The following is a 21,661-nucleotide window of genomic DNA, read 5'->3' on the forward strand; positions in this document are numbered from 1 at the left end:
TCTGTTGCATGCACATAGCATTTTAAGGAGGAGCTGCACCACTTTACAGTTGTTTGTGCTCTGGTATGTGGGCAAGTACTTATCTGGTGGCTCTTAGCTTCACTAGGCTGCCCTTACAGGTCATTTTCAAGAGAACAAAAAAATAAAATCTATATAGGTGCAGATTCTAGGATTAAGTTCAAATACACTATTTACCTCGTCATACCACTTTCATGTGATATGTTGTTCCATCAGTAGCAGAGGCTCATTGGACAGCCTGCCATTGAACTTTGCATTCCAGCTGACTGACTGTTTTCCAGGAGATATCAATCCATGATGTGTGGCTATGAACATTTAACTAAGCTGATTCCTTTAGGCTCAAACACAAAGGCTTTCCAAAGTCCTCCCAGCAGTCTCTTTAACACACTGATGTTCAGAAAGTCAGTAATGAAGAATGTTTTTGTTTGAGGGTAAGTATAAGTAAAATCAGGTACCTGTACTTCTGATACAGACACAACCAACTTAAAGTAACTTTTAATGACTACACAGAAATATAAAGTATGTTCAAATCAGACATGCTGTCTGTCTTAAAATTAAGACTGCACAAACAGTCTGGGTTTTAAGCAGAAGACTGAGTGCATGCTTGTGTAGCTTCAGGCCTCTTGTGCATACAGAAACCAGGAGCCCCAGTCCTTGGTGGGGCAGCCATGCTGCGGCTCAGAATCTTTCAGCTGCTCTGCTGGCCACTGCCCGAATATTGCCATAAACTTTTGATGGAGGACTTCCTGCAGAAGAAGGCACAAACTCAGTCAGCAAACAAGATAAATGTATGTCACAGAAATGGATTGTTTGCTCTCACATTTGTGTTAAAAGTGGAGAAATAAGCTCCTGGGTGAGAAGGATACTCAAGGTTAGCCACCTTGTCTGTTACTGCAAGTGTAGGAACTTTTGGTGTTGGTGTGGGTTGCCCCCTTTGGCTTTCTAGATGGGGCATTCAAAATAGCCCCTCAGGGAATGCTGCAGCTAAGACAAAAAGCAGAAAATCTTCCTTCTGCACCATGGAGAGGGTTTTGGAGCCAGAAACCAAGCCCTGGGCTTCCTGCTTCTTCCCCAAACACTTCTCTTAAGGGTAACAAGTCCCAGCAAGCTACCTGTTCCACATGCAGGTGTGGACACACCAGGGAAGACCCACACAGAAAGTAGCTTCTCAAACTGCAAGATCTATTTATATGTAACAGAGAAGATTAGATAACAGGACTTACCTAAAATTAGATTGCAAATTGCTGTTCGTGCCATTTTAATGTTCTGAAAAGATCCCAAAATATGAATTTTCCTGTAAAAAGCAGTCAAAGTAGCATTACTTAATGGAAAAAAACCTCTGTGATTACATAGTTAATAGAGAGTTTGAGCTTAGAGATGAAGGTAGAATTTCAGATCAGTGTACTAGTTCCTTTTCTACACTTGTAAATAAAAAAAACCCCTCCAACAACCCCACCTCAAAACAAGGAAACCTACAACATAAAACCTGTGCTCTTCTAAATCCTTTTTAAAACAGATTTTACAATTTGAAGATTTAACAGTACAGCAGCTTGAGGAAGAAAATACTGTTGCAGGTTTGGTAGGTTCAGCTTTGACTATTCATAAGAAGGAATTCTTATGCTGTGGGGAATTACTAACTTCTAGGTGTGCTGGTGACATTGTCATTGTTCTCATAACAAAAGGTCATGTACTCAAAGCATTTGTCTTAAAACTGCTCTACAAATGTTTCAAGAAATTCAAGTTATCTTTGTTCCTGGAAGGGACATGGATTAGCTTAGGGATTGTGCTCTGCCTAGAAGGAAGTCAATACTTACGCATCAGCAAGAACGATTCGTGTCCTGGTTACGTTTTCTATAGTGAATTTAGTTTTTCCACCTTTCCCTGCTATTCTTCCTATTGCTCTTGACAGATGATCTCCTTTCAAAGGTTTGACTAAAACGAGAATAACACATTCAGTGTAATAGGAGCGGTGTGTATTTCTGTAGTGCTTCCCTTGTTCAAGTTACTGGAAACAACTCATTCCAAGTGATAGGAAAGCAACTTTACTATGGTGAATATAGATCTATGTGACTAGAAGTGAAAAATCACATCCACTGCTACATGATCACGAGGTCTCTGGCATCAGAAAGAAATTCTCATACAGAACTGTAATGGAAGGTGTTCGCTTCACTACTGAGCAGTTAAGATTGAGGAAAGAACGGAGCCAGAGTGCACGCAATTAACATCAGCAGAAATGAAACAGATCAGATTAGATGCTGCTCTAAATGGGACTCCAAGGAATCCCAGTAATACATGAAATAATAGATGTTTCTGTTATCTACTTCCCACCCCTCGCTGTCAGGACATTGGAAGGAACAAAGCCCATGCTGCTTTAGAAATCTAATGGATGTAGTCCCCAAAACACTCCATGTCACCTTTTAAGTTTAAAACAATGTTTACACTGAGACAAGAAAAAACAAATCGCTCTGACAAAGTGACAAACTTTTAAGGATGAAGGTTTGGGGGGTTTTGTTGGGACATCTTACAAAAATGACAAGGCTTTCAAGCTGCCTGTACCTAGACAATAATTCTGTGTAATGGCATTAAGGTTTTCCTGATCCCTGAAGAAGTGTGACCCAAGTGGAGCAGGGGAAGAGAAACAAAAAAATGTACTTGCAACTGGTAACACACAACTACTTGAATATCGCAGCAGAAACTACTTACCATCTGTAACTTCAAATGATTCTAGAAAGAGATCATCTAATCTGATGAGAGCGAGAGCATCCTAAAATATTAGGAGATTTGTTATTGGCATGAGTGTTGCAGTACCACAACAGAGTTGAAACCTGATGTTTTCTCTATACATACAAACAGATGACATCAGCAGTGTTCCTCCACTTAACATATCAAACAATGGTCAGCTAAAGTTAGATCAACTTATTTTTTCAATAGCAATATAAATTTTTATTCCTCTATAGAGAACCTTACACGTTCACCTCAGACCCACCTACACTAGTGAAGTCAGTACAGGTCTGCGGCAACAAGCAGACTGTGCGATACTGCAAAAAGTAGTTTTGTTTTCTCCAAGTAAAGTTTGAGTTTTGAAAAGACTGAAGGTTATTGGCTTAGACTAAAGCAAAATGAACAGTCTCTACATGTGCAGAGCACCTCAGAGCTAGATTATTGCTTCACACTTGCCTCTCACACACAGCTACGTATTTCCTCTGTTTCATAATTTGAATTATGTGGTGTTTGAAGGGTACTTTTTTATCCTGCATTAGCTTAAGAAACTAGACTTCTACTCCAGTCACAATTTCAAACAAATTTATTTCTAGAAAACCACCTAAGGATCTTTCTTTCTTTCTTACTGTAATTTGCAGAGACGCCAAAGACATCATGCAAGCAAATTCAAGCAATCTCACAACGTAGCTGTTGGGAGACTCACCTCTACTTGAAAGCCAAGTATAAATGCTTTCACAAAATCAGCTGCTTTCGTCAGAGCACTGAGATCCTTTGTCTCTTGACAAGTCTGCAAGACAAGAAGTTATGTTTGCAAATTAAGACCGTGCAAGTAGGACCAGGACTTGAAAAATCTAAGAGATACAGTCTAACAATAAAAAAGCCACATTCAGATAATGCTCCTGTATTGTCTTTTACTGAAAGACCCAAGTAATATGCTTTGTGCTTTTTTTATAATGTTGACCCTCACCAAGAACACGTTCACTACCACAGCCAGTGTTTGGAGGGGAGGAAAAAGAGAAGCTGCTGAAAATCCCCACCACCACTGACAGAGGAGCACTCTTTTTATGAAAAAAAAAAAAAAAAAACCAAACCCAAAACAAACAACACAAACTAAGCTGCAACACAGAACAGCAGGAAAAAAAAAAGAAGGATGAAGGCAGGAGACAGCTTGAGGAGGGAAAGTTATTCTAATGACAATATCCTAAAGAAGTTTTAGCAGGTGAATAGAACCCTGGACAGGTTCAACAAAACGTATGGGACAAGAGAAAGATTAACAAGATATTTGGAACAGGAACAAATCAACCTGACAAAGCAGCAAGTGTTGAAGTGTTTAAGTTTTATACTCTCCCACCCCCCCTACCCCACGCCAGTAGAGGCCACAGGATTTGCTGCTGGGGGCATTTTTTCAGTTCACGTTCTAAAACGGGGCCAAAGCATTCCACTGCTACCAGTGGAAAAAGTCTGTGCACATCTGCATTTACAGATCCTAACAGGGATGACTTAGAAAAAAGCAGTCTTTGAAGCTGTAGGAAAAGAAAAACAGGAAACAATACTTAAGGAAGATAATTACGTTAAGGTCTTGAATACGTAAAAGTATCCTGAAACACCATTTACAGCTTCTGTGCCATGTGAAAGAAATGATAGAAACTCATTTCAAAGTATTCAGTTGTTTTATATTTGTGATAGGTATGGGCAAAATGAAATCGGCTTGATCAAGAACAAAACTACCTCACTTTTCAACCAGAGATCGTTCTGTATCAAAAAGCATTAGTAAAATGCCAGGTTTCTCACCTGCACAGTTATTCGGTGGAACTGCAAGTTCCTGCTCTTCCCTACCTTTTCCTTCAAGTTATTTCTAGGAAGCGTAAATAAGGGGTAGTTCCGTCACCTTCCCTCTAGTTGCTGCCATTGAACTTGTGGTAAGATATCACAGTTAGGAAGCAGAATTACTGTCGGTGTCTGTATTTTCACTATTACATTAGAAGGTCTCATACATCAACATGGCTAATACGGTATTATAGCTCATACGGTATTAAGTCGTACATCAAAGGCATAGCAGGAGCTTTGGATGTACACTTAAAAAACCAGCTCGTCTGAATATTCCTGAGGAGGAGTAAGAATGAAGAGTGAGCATCTGCAAGATTTACAATTATATATTGGTATCTGTACCCTAAGCTATTTCAGTGCAATCCATTAAAGAAAAATCACAAACTGTTAAACTACAGGCCCTTATCTTCTGCCACAAACAGAAGGTAACAGAAGATTCGGTGGCGCCCTCAAAAGACACTGTCAACTCAAAATCGTCACCCAAGTACTTAGTAGCCTTAAATAGTGTGAAAACACTGCATTCCAAAATCGTGCCTAACACGCAGACCAGGTCTTCCTTAATTCTTGCGTACGTACTTTTCTCCTATAAAAATTAAACACGGCCACCCAGCCTCCCCCTGCTTCCAGAAGAGATTAACCCGTCTGAATTTTGCTTGCATGAACTACTTGCTCCCAAGCAGTAACTGCCAGACTTTCTTTTGGTCCCCAGCAAGGGTTCTCTGGTTAGGTGGAACTACGCAGCTTCCTTTTTCCCGAGCGTTCTCTGGGTTTCCGTACACTTCCCTAGTCTTTCGAAGGCAGAACAAGAGCACCTGTGAGAGCCGGCGCTGCATTTCGGGTACCAGCCGGGAAAGCAGCAGCAGCAGCAGCAGCAGCAGCAGCAGCAGCAGCTAGCAGGAGGAGGAGCAGGAGGAGGAGGAGGAGGAGGAGGAGGAGGAGGAGGTCTCTTTACCTTGATTTCAACGTTTCTCGTTTTCAAATTAAACCTGATTTGAAGCTGCAAGTGCTCCACGACAGGCGTGAATATTTTCATCCAGTTCTCTTTTAACGGCGTGTACCTGTTGGCCGGCACGGCCACCTTCCTCATCTCGCCTTTGCCAACCTAGCGGGTGGGGGGGGAAGAAGAGCGTGAGCCAAGGGGGCGGGGGGGCCGAGAACCGGACACCCTTCCAGCTGCCCAAGGGCTGCTCCGCCTCCCGCGGCTTCGCCGGGGCGCTCGGGTCTATCCCGGCACCGCGGCCAGGCCGCCGTTTATCCCCGCCCGGCGCCCCGCGTACCCCGAGCGCCTCGGCGGCCACCGGCGGGAAGGCGGGCCTCTTGCCGGGCCGCGGCTCCGCCGTGTCCATGGCGGCCGCTCGCCGCTTCCGCCGGCTGCGCTTGGACACGATGCTGGTGAAGCCGCCCTCGCCCTCCCCCTCCGCCGCCGCCGCCGCCTCGGTCTCCATGGCGACGGACGGGGAAGCCGTCACCGTGGGGCTCGCGCTCCGACCGCCGCCCCGCTCCGGCCGCGCGAGCCCACGTGCCTCCCAGCCGCCGCCGGAAGAAGGAAGGGAGCCGCCGCTCACTTCCGCCCCGTCCGCCGCTCGCTCGCTCGCTCGCTCGCTTCCGGCGGTGCCCGCGGCGGTGCCGGAGCGCGGCCGTCAGGCGGCGGAGCGGGCAGCCCCGTCGCGGGGCGGCGGCGATGTCGGCGGCGGGGCTGGAGCGGCCGCAGCTGGTGTCGCACGTGCAGCAGGCGCTGAGCTACACCCTGTTCGACTGCAAGTGGGTGCCCCGCAGCGCGCGCCTCCTCTGCCTGGGCAGCGCCGCGCGCGGCACCGGCCTCCTCCAGCTGTACGAGCTGCGGGGCGGCCGCCTGGCGCTGCTGCGGGAGGTGAGCGGCGGCGGCGGCGGCGGAGGCGGGGCCGGGGCCGGCGGGGGGCGGGCGGCGAGCGGTGGTGCCGCCGCCGCCGCCGCCGCCTGCGCCCAAGCGTGTCCTGATCCCTCCGCGGGGACGAGGGCCGCTAGGCCCTGCCCGGGGGCCGCAGCCCCGGCTCGGATCCCGCTCGGGGAGGGAGAGCCAGGCGCCTGCCCGCGGCCAGCGGGACTCGCTGGCGGGGAGGAAAACGAGACGAAAACCACGACGTGGGGTGCCCGGCTCGCCCGTTAAATTTGCGTCGCTCCGTTTACTGGCGCTAGTTTGGCGTGCGCTCGTTGGCTTGTTGTCGCGGGTCGCGTTGCAGGGAACGCCGGAGGCCCCGCGCCCCGGTTGTGTTGTTTGGTTTAGGGGCGCGGGTGTGCTTGGGTTTTTGGTTGGGTTTTTTTTTTTTCCTTCTTAAAACTCAAACTGACCTTTGAGGGTTTGCCGATTTCTAGGGGTGACAGCTCCTCGGGTGCATACAGACCCCCAGGGCCACCAGCGAATAAACTCATAGCTCAGGAGGCAAGAGGCGCTGAGGGTGCACGCACGATACTGCTACAGATGAACTGAAAGAAGGGCCTAATTCTCCCTTGCCCGGCGTGCCAGCAGGGCTCTGGGAAGAGCTGGGAATCCCTCCGCGTTATCTTTCCAAATCAGTAGAAACAGCAGCCTCCGAGTATCATTAGCAACCTGAAGGCGAGAGGCTTAAGACCATTAAACCAAAGTCTCTGCTTTTCTGTGCACAAAGAAATAAACACGAAGTGCCATATGCCTTTGATAGCGTTTTGCTTGTATTTTAAGCCAAACGTCTTATGTATATTTCGCTGAAATCTGCCACCCGTGGACTCTCAAAAAACTGCTGCCATGGTCTGCGGTTGTGTTGGTTTTTTTCCGTGTGCTGACACAGAATGTATCCTTTTTTTAAAAGATTGAAAAGGCTCAACCTATAAAATGTGGAACTTTTGGTGCTACATCTCTGCAGCAAAGATACTTAGCTACGGGAGACTTTGGTGGAAACCTTAACATATGGTAAGCGTGCATATTCTCTCGTAGCTTTTTCATTTGATGTCGTACGTGTCTGTTGAACTGATGTTTCTGTATGTGGCTGGCTTTTGTATGAGATGCTCTCTGTGCCGCATATGATTGGGACCCAGTCGTAAGCTTCGCTGGCTACTGTATTTGAACCATGCCTGTTTTGTAAAAACAACATGAATTCTGCACAGTGGTTTAATTCGGTGCTGTTTTGCTTGCGTTCTGTGTGCAGCTACAAAAACCTGCTAAAAGTTCTGCTAGGTCCTCTTCTTTTTCAGAGGCTTTTGAATGGATGCATGAGTACAAGTCAGAGGTTGGGCTCAACCTAAATTTGATGTCCAGATTAAATATGTATTTTTAACCTTGAAGTCTCAAATGTTTTTTCACGTCCCTGAATTATTTGTATAAGTAATTTGTATTGGTAAATTGATTATCAAATAAAGTTACAGGGTCAAAAAGGGGTTGGTGGTGGTGGTGGTGTTTGTTGTTGTTATTATTGCATTTCCCTTGCTAAGGAACTATTGGTTCTATTTTGTTGGAATAGCAAGAACGACATGGATTAGTCACTAGTTGAAATTTAAAATAAAATTCTGAAGGATTCTCAAAGGATGGGAATCAGTGGGGAAGAACCATGAAACCCACAGTTGGATGCAGCTTTCATGTGACGTTCAAGAGCAGTAGTCAGAGCTAGGTGGGGATCACTGAATAAGGTCATTTTATATACTTACTGAAAGTAAAGCTAACTGGAGTATTTTGATCTGTAGCACAATTTATTTTGAGCCCAACATAAAACCTAGTTCTTAAGGGTAGCTGTTGGGAATCCCACAACTGCCTTTACAAACAGGGAAGTCCAGAACTGAGCAGAAACTTCCAGACCAGTATAAAGCAGTAAGCAAAGAAGGAATTGAACAAAGACTTGTGGTTTTTAATGGTGATATCCATGTTTTGTTCCCACTGTTCATCTCAGTTTATGTAATTTGTGCTCATGTTTCCTGTCACTTTTATACAAATCCTGAGCGTCAAGGAAAATGCCATGTTATCTGTTCTTTTCTCTCTCACCTAGGAATTTAGAAGTTCCTGAAATACCAGTGTATTCTGTGAAAGGTCATAAGGAAATCATAAACAGTATAGATGGTGTAGGTGGCTTAGGAATTGGGGAAGGTGCACCAGAAATTGTGACTGGCAGTCGAGATGGTGAGTTAGTGAACTTTGAAAGTCTTTTCAGTTACTCTGAGAAAGTAGTCTGCAAGCTTTGATGGCAGGGCATAGTCTGCCATCTGAACTAGTTACGAATCTCTTGCAACTAGTTCTTCGTATGCTGTCTTTTGAATCTTGCTTGGAACAAATTTTCTCTAATTCTTTTAGAAGCTGCAGATAAGCAAAAGATACTGTTGTCACTGAGCATGGGACAGGAGGAATACAAAACAGCATAAATGCAAAATATCAGCTAGAGAAAATACATCTTTGACAAATACTTTCACTTTATTTCTGGTTGGTTTTGTGTTGGTTTTTTTCTTCTACCCACTAAACACAGTCTGGCTTTCTGGAATTGAAAGAAATGCTCCTGTGTTTTGAATATCAGGCTGAAAAGCAAAGGCCTTCCCTGGGAAGATGAACGCAACATGACAGAATATCCATAATACAAAATCCATTGTCCCTTCTTTCACAGGAACTGTGAAAGTATGGGACCCGAGACAGAAGGATACTCCTGTTGCTAATATGGAACCTGTACAGGGGGAGAGCAAAAGAGACTGCTGGACGGTAACATTTGGTAATCTATCAGATTATATCCATTCCACCCTCTAATATGATTGTGCTTTGACAATTATTGAAGTATTTCAGGATGTTGTGGAATAGTTTATTTTGTATGGACGCATAAGTAGCAGGTTTTGCTTTTCAATGTTGTAAAATTTATGTGGTTTTAATCTTTTTTTTTTTTTTTTTTTTTTTTTTTTTTCCAAAAGAAGCTGATTTTGTGATAGTTGGGTTTTGGGCTCATTCTTTTTAGCACCTTTGGTCATCATTTGCGGTTGGACTCTGATCTTAAAGGTCTTTTCCAAACTACATGATTCTGTGGTTCTATAATTGCATAGATAAGTTGTGCAAGCTTTATATCTATGCCTAGGAATGTAAAAACAGTATATCCAGCTGCATTGTCCTGAAGGAGTGTAAATGTTGTAGTGCACAGGGAACCGATCGCTGTTGCAGTGTAGTTCCAACTATCAAGCATTAAGGCGTTAATTTAAGAGAAGATCCTTGAAGCTAAGAGCTAATTAAAGACAAAAGCAATGCTTGATGTGTGCTCTGCATTTTTCTTTTGGAGAGAACAAGCTGCTTGTGTTCTACACAAGCTGGTATTTCTGGATTAGCTCCATTTTTGCCTCCAGAGTCAGGGAGTAAGATTTACAAACTGCTAATAAGTGCACGGATTATAATAACAAAATTGATAGTAAGGAGATGACATTTCCTGGCAAGAAGGTGCAACTATAATGCTCTTTGCTGCTATTCATATCTTTGTCTTCTGCTTTGACAAATGGAGAAAAAAATGGCCTCATATTTTCTTCAGTTTTCTTCTGAGTTACTGAAGCTTGAGCCGAGGCCAGGTTCATCTTGAACTATGTGCCCTGAGCTAACTGCTTTCAGACACTGATGTGCTTCCCTGGTCCTGTCAGCTGAGAGTTTTTGGAGGCAGGCTTCTGCATCTGTCTAGCAATGGCCATGGTAACACCCAGGGCCTCCCTACAAGTCTGTGTCTGCAGAAAAGTCTTCTTGTCCCACTAACGTTTCATGCTTGAGAGGCTGGTTAAGGAACTGCTGAACCGCTTTCTGCTCCGGTGCCATGGCGCTGTCTGGGGAGCGTGGTTTATAGCAGATGAAGATTTAGAGAAGGAACGTATTTGTATAGGTTTACAGGAAGAGTGTGCAGTACTTAAGTCTGTGCAGTTTAGGCAATACTTGGCAGGGAGAATAAGAATTTTGTTCATATTTTTAAAAGAAACAGACCGCCAGTTTTCAAGCTATATTTTCTATACCTTTCAGGTTTGAAAACCAGACTGTTCATTAAATCTTAATATCCCAATAGTAATATTATTTTTCTGGCATAAATGTAAGTTGAAATTGCAGACTTAGGAGGTTTGAAATTTACAGAGTAAAGAGGGTTTCTGTATTCTGTTTAATTCTTTCTCTGTGTCCAGGCAATGCTTACAATCAAGAGGAACGCGTTGTATGTGCTGGATATGACAACGGCGACATTAAATTGTTTGACTTAAAAACCATGTCACTACGATGGGAGACCAACATTAAGAATGGGGTAAGAAAACCATAAAAGTATCTTTCATTCCAGCTCCTATGTAGGATGGAAAAATTAAAAAGACTGTCTACCTGAAATTTACCCAGAAGACATTTCTGCTGTACCCCTCAAATTCTTGGTCTGAATAGCATGGGGTATTTTTCAGTAGATTCATGTTTTCAGATGACTTTGTTATTTCCAAATTGGTGGTGATGTCATTGTAAAAATAAACAATGATTAATATATATTTACAAATCACAACCCCCCATTTTTTTAGCAGTGGCTAAATTTCAAGGCTGAATGCATTTTATTTTTTTTTTTTTTATATTTCCAGGTTTGCAGTCTGGAATTTGACAGAAAAGATGTAAATATGAACAAGCTAGTGGCCACATCGCTTGAGGGAAAATTTCATGTTTTCGATATGAGAACTCAGCATCCAACCAAAGGTTTTGCTTCTGTTTCAGAGAAGGTATGGGGAGACAGAGAATTTCTTAAGAGACAAACTTTTTGAATATAGGCTGCCAAAGTACTACAGGTCTAAAACTATTGTCTTGGATAGGTAATAGGTGCCCAGGTTACTGGGACACAAAGCTGTGTGGTGGCGTGGCTGGTGTGGCCCGAGGCGCAAGCAGTGAAGGAGCCCCTGTGCATCCAGCTGCCAGCACTCATCCAGGTTTCCTCCCTTTTATAACCTCATGTTTGGGCTTCTCTGGTCTTTGGGTTCTGCTGCAGTTGCACCTCTGTGTGCTCAGCTGTGCCCCTAGTCTGGGAGTCATGTTTATTGGAGGCCATATTAAATTGTGATAAGCATGCAGATCTGAATCTTAAATATAGCCCAAAACAAAGTGAGCTCTCTGCAAACACTTTTCAGCCTGCAGTCACCAGATCTCATATGAGACACAGAAACCATTATTTGTTCTTTGGAACCAAACATTTTTGGATTGGGATATTGAGAATGAGTGAAAGGATATATAGGAGAGACTTAGTGGTCTGGAGGCTGTTAAATATGGAGAACACTTATAACCTTTTTTCTTCCATCTGTGACCGCTGTGTTGATTAGTTTAAGTTCTTTATAAAATAGGAGGGGGTTTTTGGTTTTTTGTTTGGGTTTTTTGTGAACAAAATCTGATAATTAGAGAAAAGGAACTTTTGTGTTGAAATTCTCCAGGACTGCCTAAATTAGAAAAAGCTGAGTTTCAACTTAATGTCTTTAATTAATATTTTCCATACCACCATTCAAAGCAGATAAGATGTTGGAAGTACTTTGATGAGATAACACGAAAGTATTTACTGAATTAGTGTTTGTAATAATCAAAATGTGAAAATGGAATTTCTTATCTTTCATTCACTGCATTTAAGCTTTTCCTTTTGGACACTTGCAGACAGATATGCATTAAGTCAGAGTAGGTGTGTTGGGGTTTTTCCGTAAGTGATTTCTGTTGCTATGTTATCTTGCTGTGCCCTGGCTGAGATTTAAATCTGAATTGTAGATTGTTTGTTTTGTTTGCACGGTGTTTGTAGTATATTCCCTTCCAGTAATGATTTTAAGAGATGTCAGAGAGTGAAATTAACCTGGTGGTGACTTTGTCACCTAAGAGTCTGGGAATCCTGTAGTTCTAGAGCAGTTCCAAAAGACATGCTTACGCAGACACTTTACCTCTCTTTAACCTTGCTCACTCACATGGCCAGTCCCAAAGAAGCTGAAGTACTAGTGAGTGGTAGCCTTCGTAGGGCTGCTGCCTTATCCCTGCCGAAGAAAGGGGTGCGCTGGAAGCCTGACTTGGCTTCTCCTGTGTGGGAACTGGATGCTCCTGTGGCAGAGGTCGCAAGGCTGGAGGAAGGGAAGGTATCTCAGAACAGACATTCCAATAGCCACCATGGGAAGGCTGGGTTCTCTTCATACAAGTGATTGTCGTTTTAAGATTCTGCACCCTTTCTTGTGAAGCTCATCCATAACTGACTTTTATGCAATGCTGATATTTTTTTTATTAGGCACAAAAATCTACCATATGGCAGGTTCGACATCTACCACAGAACAGAGATATATTTATGACGAGTGGAGGAGCTGGGAGCCTTCATCTCTGGAAATAGTAAGTAATCACTGTGCAGCCTGCAATAGGGGGAATAAGAAACCAACCATTTCATGTTTTAAGAAAGAATCTTCCTGAAAATTATGAGTAGGGTTCTGCTTCCAAGCTCAGAATATTTAGTTAAAATCATTGCTTACAAATGCAGGAGAAAGGGTGATTTCAGTGTCAGTACTTGACCTGGAATCTTGGATTAATGCCTAAAAGAATGTGACAACAGCACAGGTGAATTTTGCCCTTTTCAGTTTTCTTAACATAATCAAGATCTAATTATATCCTTGGTTAACAAGGTGATAAATGGAAGAAAATGGATTTCTTAAAATTCTGATATGGTAGCAGTTATGTGTGAGAAGAATATTGAAAGCCTGGACTTTTAAAGATTCTTACGTTTACATCTTCTTACATTACACGGCAAAATAATTTAATCATCCTAAATGCGGTGAAGTAGGTGCATTAAGTTTCAGAGGGCTAGCTGAGATGAAATTTTCTTGCCTGTGGCAAAAGCCAAACAGTTAAAAAATGAAGGGCTATAGGAGAGAGGTGTCAAGATTCAAAACTTCCTGCCTAATTTTTTTTTCATGAAATATTTACTAAGTATGCAGGGTGGATATGGCTGGATATGATTATTCATTATTTTAAAGACATTTATTTGCCTTATCTATAGAACAGAGGAGACCCTTCTTTTGAAAATAAAGAGGATAATGATGTGTTTGCATCAGTAAATTTGTGTTGCATCAGTAAATTCTAAATGCATGGTTTTGTTTTACTTTTCTTATCACCAGTGAGTACCCAGCTCAGCGCTCGAAGAAGGATTCTGAAGGAGCCGAGATGGGGGTGGCAGGTTCTGTCAGTCTCTTGCAGAATGTGACTCTGTCAACGCAGCCGATTTCTAGCCTAGACTGGAGCCCTGACAAAAAGGGACTCTGTGTTTGTGGTGCCTTTGACCAAACTGTGAGGGTGTTGATAGTTACGAAGCTTAACAAAGTTTGACAGCAAAACTAGGATTTCTGAGGAGAAAGCAGTATAGTTTGCAGTCTGTAAATATAGGAGGGAGAGTCCTCCGGTTTCTAATTTAATTTCTCCCTTATTAAAACTGGATTAAAGAAATAGAAACCAGATCTTTCTATTGAAAGTTCAGATACATGCAGTTACGAGTTGTTTGACTGATGGTGCTGCAATGACATGAAGTTGCCTGTGCATGAAACTTTTACCTTCTAGAAATGTGAATCTACATTTAAAATAAAATGTGCCTTTGTTAGCGCAATCTGTAATTTTAGAAATCACTTTAAATTGTTTGTGTTCAGTTTAATCACAGTGCAAATCTGTTCACACTTGTTAAATGGTCTGGCTTTTTTAGATATAGTTTTGTCCATATGCATTCATGCGATGGAAACTACTATATACTTCCTCACAGAAACTTTGTTATTGGATATATCAATTAGAATGTTTGTGAAAGTGACTTAGGATTCTTTAATACACTATAGAAACTATAATGGATGCTGAAATATTCAGGTTTAATGGAGTAAGCTTTTTACTGAAATCATATTGAAATTAAACTATTGAGCAAAATGCACTGTTTTATTATTTGAGTTTGGTTTCATAACAAGTTTTTATGTTCTGTTGTTTTTATATCTGTTTGCAGCTTGGTATTCTACAAATAAAATTATATGCAGTGTTGTCTTAATATGAACAAAGTATATTATTCAAACATCCAGAGATTTAGAGGAGGAATGTACTTGTATAGATTTACAAGAACAGTGTGCAGTACTTAGATAAAACTTAACTCATTTTGCAGCAAAAGTCACTAAAACTTACCTCCATCATGAAAAACTTTATAAGGTAGCCAAAGTACTGTCTCTTTATTTTTTTTTAACTGATTCAGTATTTCTTCAAAATCTGATGTGACAGAGTTAGTAGCTTTGTTACTGTAGTTTCACCTGAACTTCTCTTTGTAATTCCCCTTATCTCCAGTGTGTTTCTTTTCTGATTTTACCAGTGTGTGCTGCTGTCAGTTCTTTTTAGCAGGCATATCCAGTTGCTGTCCTCTATTTGTGGATGTATGGCGGGGGCTTTCTGAATTTCAGTAAGCTCCAATGACTTCATTTGTCACTTTGTCTGGTATTACCTAAATGGGTAATACCTAAAATACAAAGCTAATTAGCTTTGTCTGGTATTATGTAAAAGTATTTAACTATTTCTGAAACCAGATGTGATGGGAGAATGTTGGCTTTGTCCAGGTTAACAACAAAAAAGCCCCTGTGTGGCCATTTGCAAGAAGCTCTGTTTCCTCAGACTTCCAAATGAGGATTTGGTATCTGACAAATGCAGGTGAGTCACCTGTGTCGAATCAAGCCTAACCTTCCAGGGACTGCACCTGAAAACTAGAGGCTAGTCTGCAGAAGGAGAGATGCTAGGGCCTCGTCTGTGCTGGTCCTGCCACCAACTGGCATCCAAGCAAGATGCAGGAGGAAGAGGAAACAGCCAAATACTGAAGGTTAAGGTAGGGAAAGTGGCAAATGGGGGAAGCAGTGTGGAAACCAGAGACGACTGAAAGTAGAAGGAGAAACTGGGTTGAAAGGAGAGGTGAGGAGCTGTAGCAGAAGGGCAACACTAAGGCTGGGATGAGATAGAGATGGCAAACATGCAGACCTGGCACTACACAATGTCCTCAGACTGCTGGCAAATAGCTCTGAAACTTTTATCAAAGCTATCTGTCTCTTCAGTTTGCTGGGGACTGACGAGTTCTCTACTGCAGCAAGTCACATGCTAGAGGGTGAGGCAGGTCTAAAAGGTCTGAATGTGCTGATGGATCCAAATTGGACCTTGCTATACTTTGATGCTACTACTGTGTTAGAGTTATAATAAGAAATTACAGTGTCTCACCAGCTTCCCAAAATCTAGAAACATTGTCCCTCCTAATAACAGCTTGTGTCAGAAAAGTTACATTGGGATAGCTAAATCACACTTAAAAGGGAAATGGGATGCAAATTTGCCTGCGCATTGTCAGTCAGCTCTGTTTTGGAGAGCATGAGGTGACAAGTTTTGGACTGAGAGACTTTGGACTTTTTCTCTGATCTAAGATTCCAGCTAAATACAAGTGAGATAAAATTGTCCTTATTAACTCCTGGGTATCTTAATTGATTAAACCAGCTGAGGAAAAAGAGAGCAGACACCTGTGGGTAGAAAAGGCTCACAGGCTATTAAACCTTATGGAACAGAGAAATCATTAATGCCTGTGTAGCAGAGGGGGCCAGCAGGAAAATTGCAATAGACCATAAACTCAATGTGTCTATGGAAGTCCATGGTTTTAGTAGGTCACTGATGCTTGGCTCTAGCCTGCCTTGAGATGTAGTCTCTCATCACCGGTTTAGCAAGGGCCAGCAGGGATGAAAGCACAGTAACCAATAGTAACAAACTGGGAGGTATCTGAAACTGTAACAAAAGCTTACTTCCAGAAAAGGAGCCTGTAGGTTTGACCAGTGAGAATCTGTCCCTCTGTGAAGAAGGCATTGGCTCAGTGGCTTGGCACTGGGAAGGTGCCCCAGTGTGGCCAGAACCATGGGGATGCCCTAGTGAGGTAGGTCCTGGTGCTGTAGGCCAGCACCAAAGCTGCTAAGGCTTGAGCCCATAATTTCAAGATCCCTGAGTAAGGACTAATGAGGTCTGTCCATACGTCCAAAACGCGTGATATGCTAACCTCTGGTGCAGGTATATGTGCAGGTTTCACTTTGGCTTGGCAAGCAAATGGCAGGTTGTGTAGCATGTTAGATGTACATAGGTCCACAAGTGTTCTTCCGAGGGATGTAGGCTAAATATTTTGTGGAAGGCAAAGATTTATGAGATCCAGCTGTCTTCCTTAAGACTTGATGGTTTGCTTTCAAGTGTAATATTTAGTATATGATTTTTTTTTGACATTGGTAATCCCATCTGCTTGTGTGCATAGCGTAATGCTAAGAGCATATTCTGAAATTACTTTAAATGTTGTCCCTCTTAGGGTGCCTCCCAGCAGGAGGGAATAGGGGGAACTACTGCTGTGCAATCTTGGCTGCAGCTTGCTCTAAAAAGCTGGGGGTGTGGAGTTAAAAGAATCAATTCAAGTGCTTTGAGTCTAAAATGCACTGTTCAGAGATGGCCCCCATTAGCTTTGTGCTGTAAATAAAATATACTCAGTGAAAGGTATGCTAGGCAGTGGAAGTTTGTGGAAATGTGTTTCTCTCTTTAATAGTAACTCTGAGTCAAGCACAGAGTAAGGGAAGAAAAAGCTCTCGGTATATAGGTACCTGTGAGGGAAAGCAAAGAACTCTTGAATGCAGGACTGGGCTCTTGGTGGTATTTTTATTATGTACTTGGCCTGCAGCAAAAATGTCCCTTCCTTATACAAACAACTCCAGGGACAGCTCCTAGTGAGCCTACATGATGGTGATACAAATTTGAGCAAGAACTAATAAACAACACTTCTTAAAGCTCCATGGGCCTCAAAAAGATGAAATGTGTGTTACTTCTGGGTACTTAATTTTGGTATTCATTTTATTTGTTGTTTTGAAAATGAAGGCATGCATTTTCCTCATGAGTAGCTGGTTTCACGAAAATACATGACAGGTTGCGTGGCAAGAGTTTGCAAAAAGCGAAGAGAGCTGGAGGGAAGCACAGATAAAGGGTAGTGCTGTCCTTGTTCAGGAAAGGTAAGTGGCTGTAGCTGTGTACCTAGAAAATGAAAGACAGTTACTGGCTGGAGAGAAGAGCTGTTGCTATGTTACCTGTACTATGCTGGATCTCCTCAGCAGATTGGATTTCTGCTTCTCCCAGGCTAAACAAGAAACTTAAGCAGACCAAAAGCTGCCTGTGGCAGTCTAGCCTGCTCTATTTATAGTCCTCCTCCTCTTGCTGAAGACTGGCACCTTACCTCTGCAGCCTAGAGGCTGAAGAACTAAAATGTGTTCTAAATAAAATCACAATGCATCAGAGATGTAATGCAGAGGGCCAAATCCTCTCTGACGCAGCACTGAGGAACACTCCGGAAAAACCCCTGCCTCACCCAGGGCCAGGAAATGGAAATGTGCTACCGAGTTTGATGGCTCTACCTCGAGTGACCACATTTAACAAGTATATCTGCTTGGCAGCTATTGCTTGTTTCCTGTGCAAACCATCCCTGTATGCTCATGGAAGAGAAAAATCTGTTTATGGGCATGACTGCAGCCAGAATATAGGTACATGTTGCACAGTTGTTTTTTGTTTTGTTTTATTAACCAGGTGTTGCCCAAATCCCCAGCTATTACAAATCAAGGTTTTTTCTTTCACACCAATATAGTTACTTTGACTTAAACTGTTTGTACAGGTCCTTGGAGATTACAGCCCTCCAAGGTTACTGTGCAGGTAGCCTATATTTGACCTACAGTATATAGTTTTCATCACACACACACACACACAAAATTATGTACAGCTTAGCCATGACTTTGAATTTTAAGCAAAGTAAGGCAAGTTATAGCTCTGTAGGAGAGGCTACAATACAGTGTGCTGTCAAGGTGTGTGAAACATCAGCTATTGTCTCTGATTTTCCAAAGTTCAGCTGCAGTATAGAAGGTATTCAAAACCAGAATCGGCAACAAAAGAGCCATGACAGAAGAAAGGACTGAGGAAAAAGTTAAGTAGCATGCCAGTGTTTTGAGAATTTACTCAATGAAGTTAGAATGGCTCATGTGTGAACTGTATTGGTTTATAATTACTTACTGCTTGTGCAATCCAAAATAGCAACTATAACTCTGAAGGGCAGAGTTGAAGGAGGGAATAAATGGCAAACCTGTGAGGTGCACAGCATATACCAACGTTTGGAAGTGCACGTGCCCTTCCCCCTTCACAACCACTGATGCTGTTACGGACATCACACAACTGGTGCACAGAAGGAAGGCAGGGAATTGCATGGAAAAAAGACATCTGTCCTCCAGTGATAACTTGAGGATAACACAGCAGATACAGCTTGCCAATACAGTTCAGTTCATCTTCCCTAAATTATTGCCATCAAATATATTCGATAGCAAGTAGGGATTGTTTGGCTAAGCTGACTGATTTATAAGTAAGAAGCTGTGAACTTGTGGCCTGCATATTCATCACTGTCATAAAGTTGGCTGTATTGGGTTTGTGTGGCAAGGTTTTGGTAGCAGGGGGGACTACAGGGGTGGCTTCTGTGAGAAGCTGCTAGAAGCTTCCCCTATGTCCAATAGAGCCAATGCCAGCCGGCTGGCCAAAGCCAAGCCAATCAGCAACAGTGGAAGCATCTCTGGGATAACAGATTTAAGAAGGGGGAAAAAAAGTTGCTGCAGCCAGAGAGAGGAGTGAGAACATGTAAGAGAAACAACCGTGCAGACACCCAGGTCAGCGAAGGAGGGGGAGAAGGTGCTCCAGGTGCCAGAACAGAGATTCCCCTGCAGCCTGTGGGGAAGACCATGGTGTGAGAGTCCGGAAGAGTCAATGTCTCAAACATTGTGGTGGGGCAAGTTCTGCTTAAAGACAAACCCTGCACAGCAAGGAACCGAGGTGAAAAGCCCATCAGCTCAGACATCAGCAACAGGAGGGGGAGGCCATGCTGGAGGGTGCCCAGCTCCCTGTTCTGATACAAAGATCAAACAATGGCCATGTCTGCAGGGAAGGAGAAGTTAATCCACAAATGACCCCCAAGCCCAGAGGCTCACAAACTGCTCATTAGCCTAATAAGTTTGAGTGCCCACCCGAAGGAGGGGCAAGGATGATAAAAGGACACAAACTGAAGCCCCAGGTGTGCAAGCCCACTGGAACTGGACCCCTCAGCTGACTGAACCAACGTTGGACCCAGGACCAGTGAAATCTTTCTCTCTTCCTTTTTCTCTCTCTGTCTTCTTTTCTCTTTCATTTTTCACAATCCCTACACCTCATCCCTTTAAGACATAAAACCATTAACAAAGTCTGGGACTAAGAGTGGATCCAGCCACCCCTGGGCCCTTCTCTGAGAAGGAGTCTAGAAAGCAAGGAGGTCTGCTCTGAACTTTGTGACTCAACGGGAGGGATCTCCTTATTCCCTGAATTGATGTATATGGTTACCCTGGGTTACACGGTTTACAGAAGTAGCCTTATGCCAATTCCTGTTGTAAGAAACCCTGCCACCTACTATCACGCCTCCCCAGTTCAGTTAGCTTCTGTTATGAATAAAATCTTTAACTGATTGTTATGGTGTCGTTTCACCTTAATTTAGCCTGAGGGAATTTCAAATTAAACAGGGACTCCCTGGTCTGTCCAGCCCAGGTTGTGACACATGGTGAGGCAGACTGTCCCCCTGCAGCCCATGGAGGTCCATGTTGGAGCAGGTATCCACCTGTAGCCCATGGAGGGCCCCATGCTGGAGCAGGTGCCTGAAGGAGGCTGCGAGCCCGTGGGAAACCCGTGCTGGAACAGGCTCCTAGCAGGACCTGTGGAGAGAGGAGCTCACACTGGAGCAGGTTTTCTGGCAGGACTTGTCACCCCATGGGGGACCCACGCTGGAGCAGTTTGTGCCTGAAGGACTGCAGCCCATGGAAGGGACCTGCCTTGAGCAGTTTGTGAAGAACAGCAGCCTGTGGGAAGGACTCATGCTGGAGAAGTTTATGGAGGACTGCCTCCGGGGGAGGGGGGCCCATGCTGGAGCAGGGGAAGAGTGAGGAGTCCTCTCCCTGAGGAGGAAGATAACGTGTGATGAACTGATAGTAACCCCCATTCCCCATCCCCCCGCGCCACTCATGGGGGCCAGGTAGAGAATTTAACTAGCAACTGGCCCAATAATTTGCTTGTGCAATTCAGGACCATAGCATGAGCAGGGCCTGTTCCCAACAGGCAGCCTGCATGTGGCAGCCCTGCTTTGGAGACTAGCTCAATTTAACAGTATGGTCACAAGCTATGCCAATTGGTCTCTAAGCCAGAGAACAAGCCTGTTGCTGTTTAGCCTAGTAGTCCAGGTTCTCAGGGACAGATGCGTCTGCTCCAGTTTTCTCTACTTCCAGGAGATCTCCTTCCCTCCTGACTGTACTCCCTTGCCTCCACAATGTTAGTAAATCTTTAGTCACTGTCTCCATGTCTGGGGATGTGCAGAGAGTGCTGAGCTGCACAACCATGCGGAGGCACCTGTAAGTTCCCTCCTCTATTGAGCTTAGCAGTAAAAACAGCCTGTGCAGAATGCTGCTGGTGTTCCCTTTCCAGACCAATGTCTTCTTCCTGTCTTATCAATGTGCAAGAGGAGGCCACCCAAGGTTGCCATCCTCTCACGGTATTTCCTGATGAGAACATTATGTCCTGACCTCGTTAAGCATGGCGGTGAAGTCATTTTTTTGTCACTATTAAAAGCCCATCAGCAACATAAATAAAACAAGCACAGGCAAGCTCTCCTAGGTTGCTTGGGATTTTAAGGTTGTGAAAAATTTAAGACATTTTCTGAAGCTAGTGGATGTGTGGGTTGCAGAATGGCAGTAAGGCCTGCAGAGCTGTACAGCAATTGAGACCTGATGGGACCTTTTTGTGTGGCAGTGATTCAAAAATAGTAGCTCAGCCTGTTAACCAGATTGCATTGTATCAGTTGCACACTGTTAGACTGACTGTTACAGTCTTGCAGTTGAAACTACTCTTTCTTTGAAGTAAATTACTAGTTAAGTCTCCAAGTCCCAGCTGCTTCCAGTTCCTTCTCTTACAGGAAGGGGCTGGTTACATTAAAACACACCACTGGCAATATTTCTGTTTCAGAAGATATTGAGGACCTAATCTTTTTGTGCAAACACTTCCATCAGCACAGAAATA

At 43.5% G+C, this 21,661-nt stretch overlaps 2 protein-coding genes across 2 annotated transcripts; one reads left to right on the plus strand and one right to left on the minus strand.

The window, feature by feature from the left end:
• Window positions 1–497: 497 nt before the first annotated feature.
• On the minus strand, window positions 498–6,093 carry PNO1 (partner of NOB1 homolog). The gene is made up of 7 exons (XM_049800155.1): window positions 5,844–6,093; window positions 5,519–5,668; window positions 3,443–3,526; window positions 2,722–2,782; window positions 1,833–1,950; window positions 1,242–1,312; window positions 498–764 (listed from the first exon to the last, which is right to left on the minus strand). Exons 1-7 carry the CDS (start codon window positions 6,009–6,011, stop codon window positions 697–699), a joined length of 720 nt encoding a protein of 239 aa, XP_049656112.1. The 5' UTR covers window positions 6,012–6,093; the 3' UTR covers window positions 498–696.
• A 136-nt stretch (window positions 6,094–6,229) lies between these two features.
• On the plus strand, window positions 6,230–20,489 carry DNAAF10 (dynein axonemal assembly factor 10). Its single transcript, XM_049799483.1, has 8 exons — window positions 6,230–6,436; window positions 7,392–7,492; window positions 8,559–8,689; window positions 9,165–9,266; window positions 10,690–10,805; window positions 11,119–11,253; window positions 12,777–12,874; window positions 13,654–20,489. The coding sequence occupies exons 1-8, from the start codon at window positions 6,248–6,250 to the stop codon at window positions 13,859–13,861; spliced, it is 1,080 nt and encodes a 359-aa protein (XP_049655440.1). The 5' UTR covers window positions 6,230–6,247; the 3' UTR covers window positions 13,862–20,489.
• The last annotated feature ends 1,172 nt before the right edge of the window (window positions 20,490–21,661 follow it).

The sequence above is a fragment of the Accipiter gentilis genome, chromosome 5 (assembly GCF_929443795.1).
Source record: "Accipiter gentilis chromosome 5, bAccGen1.1, whole genome shotgun sequence".
Lineage (NCBI taxonomy): Eukaryota > Metazoa > Chordata > Aves > Accipitriformes > Accipitridae > Astur > Astur gentilis.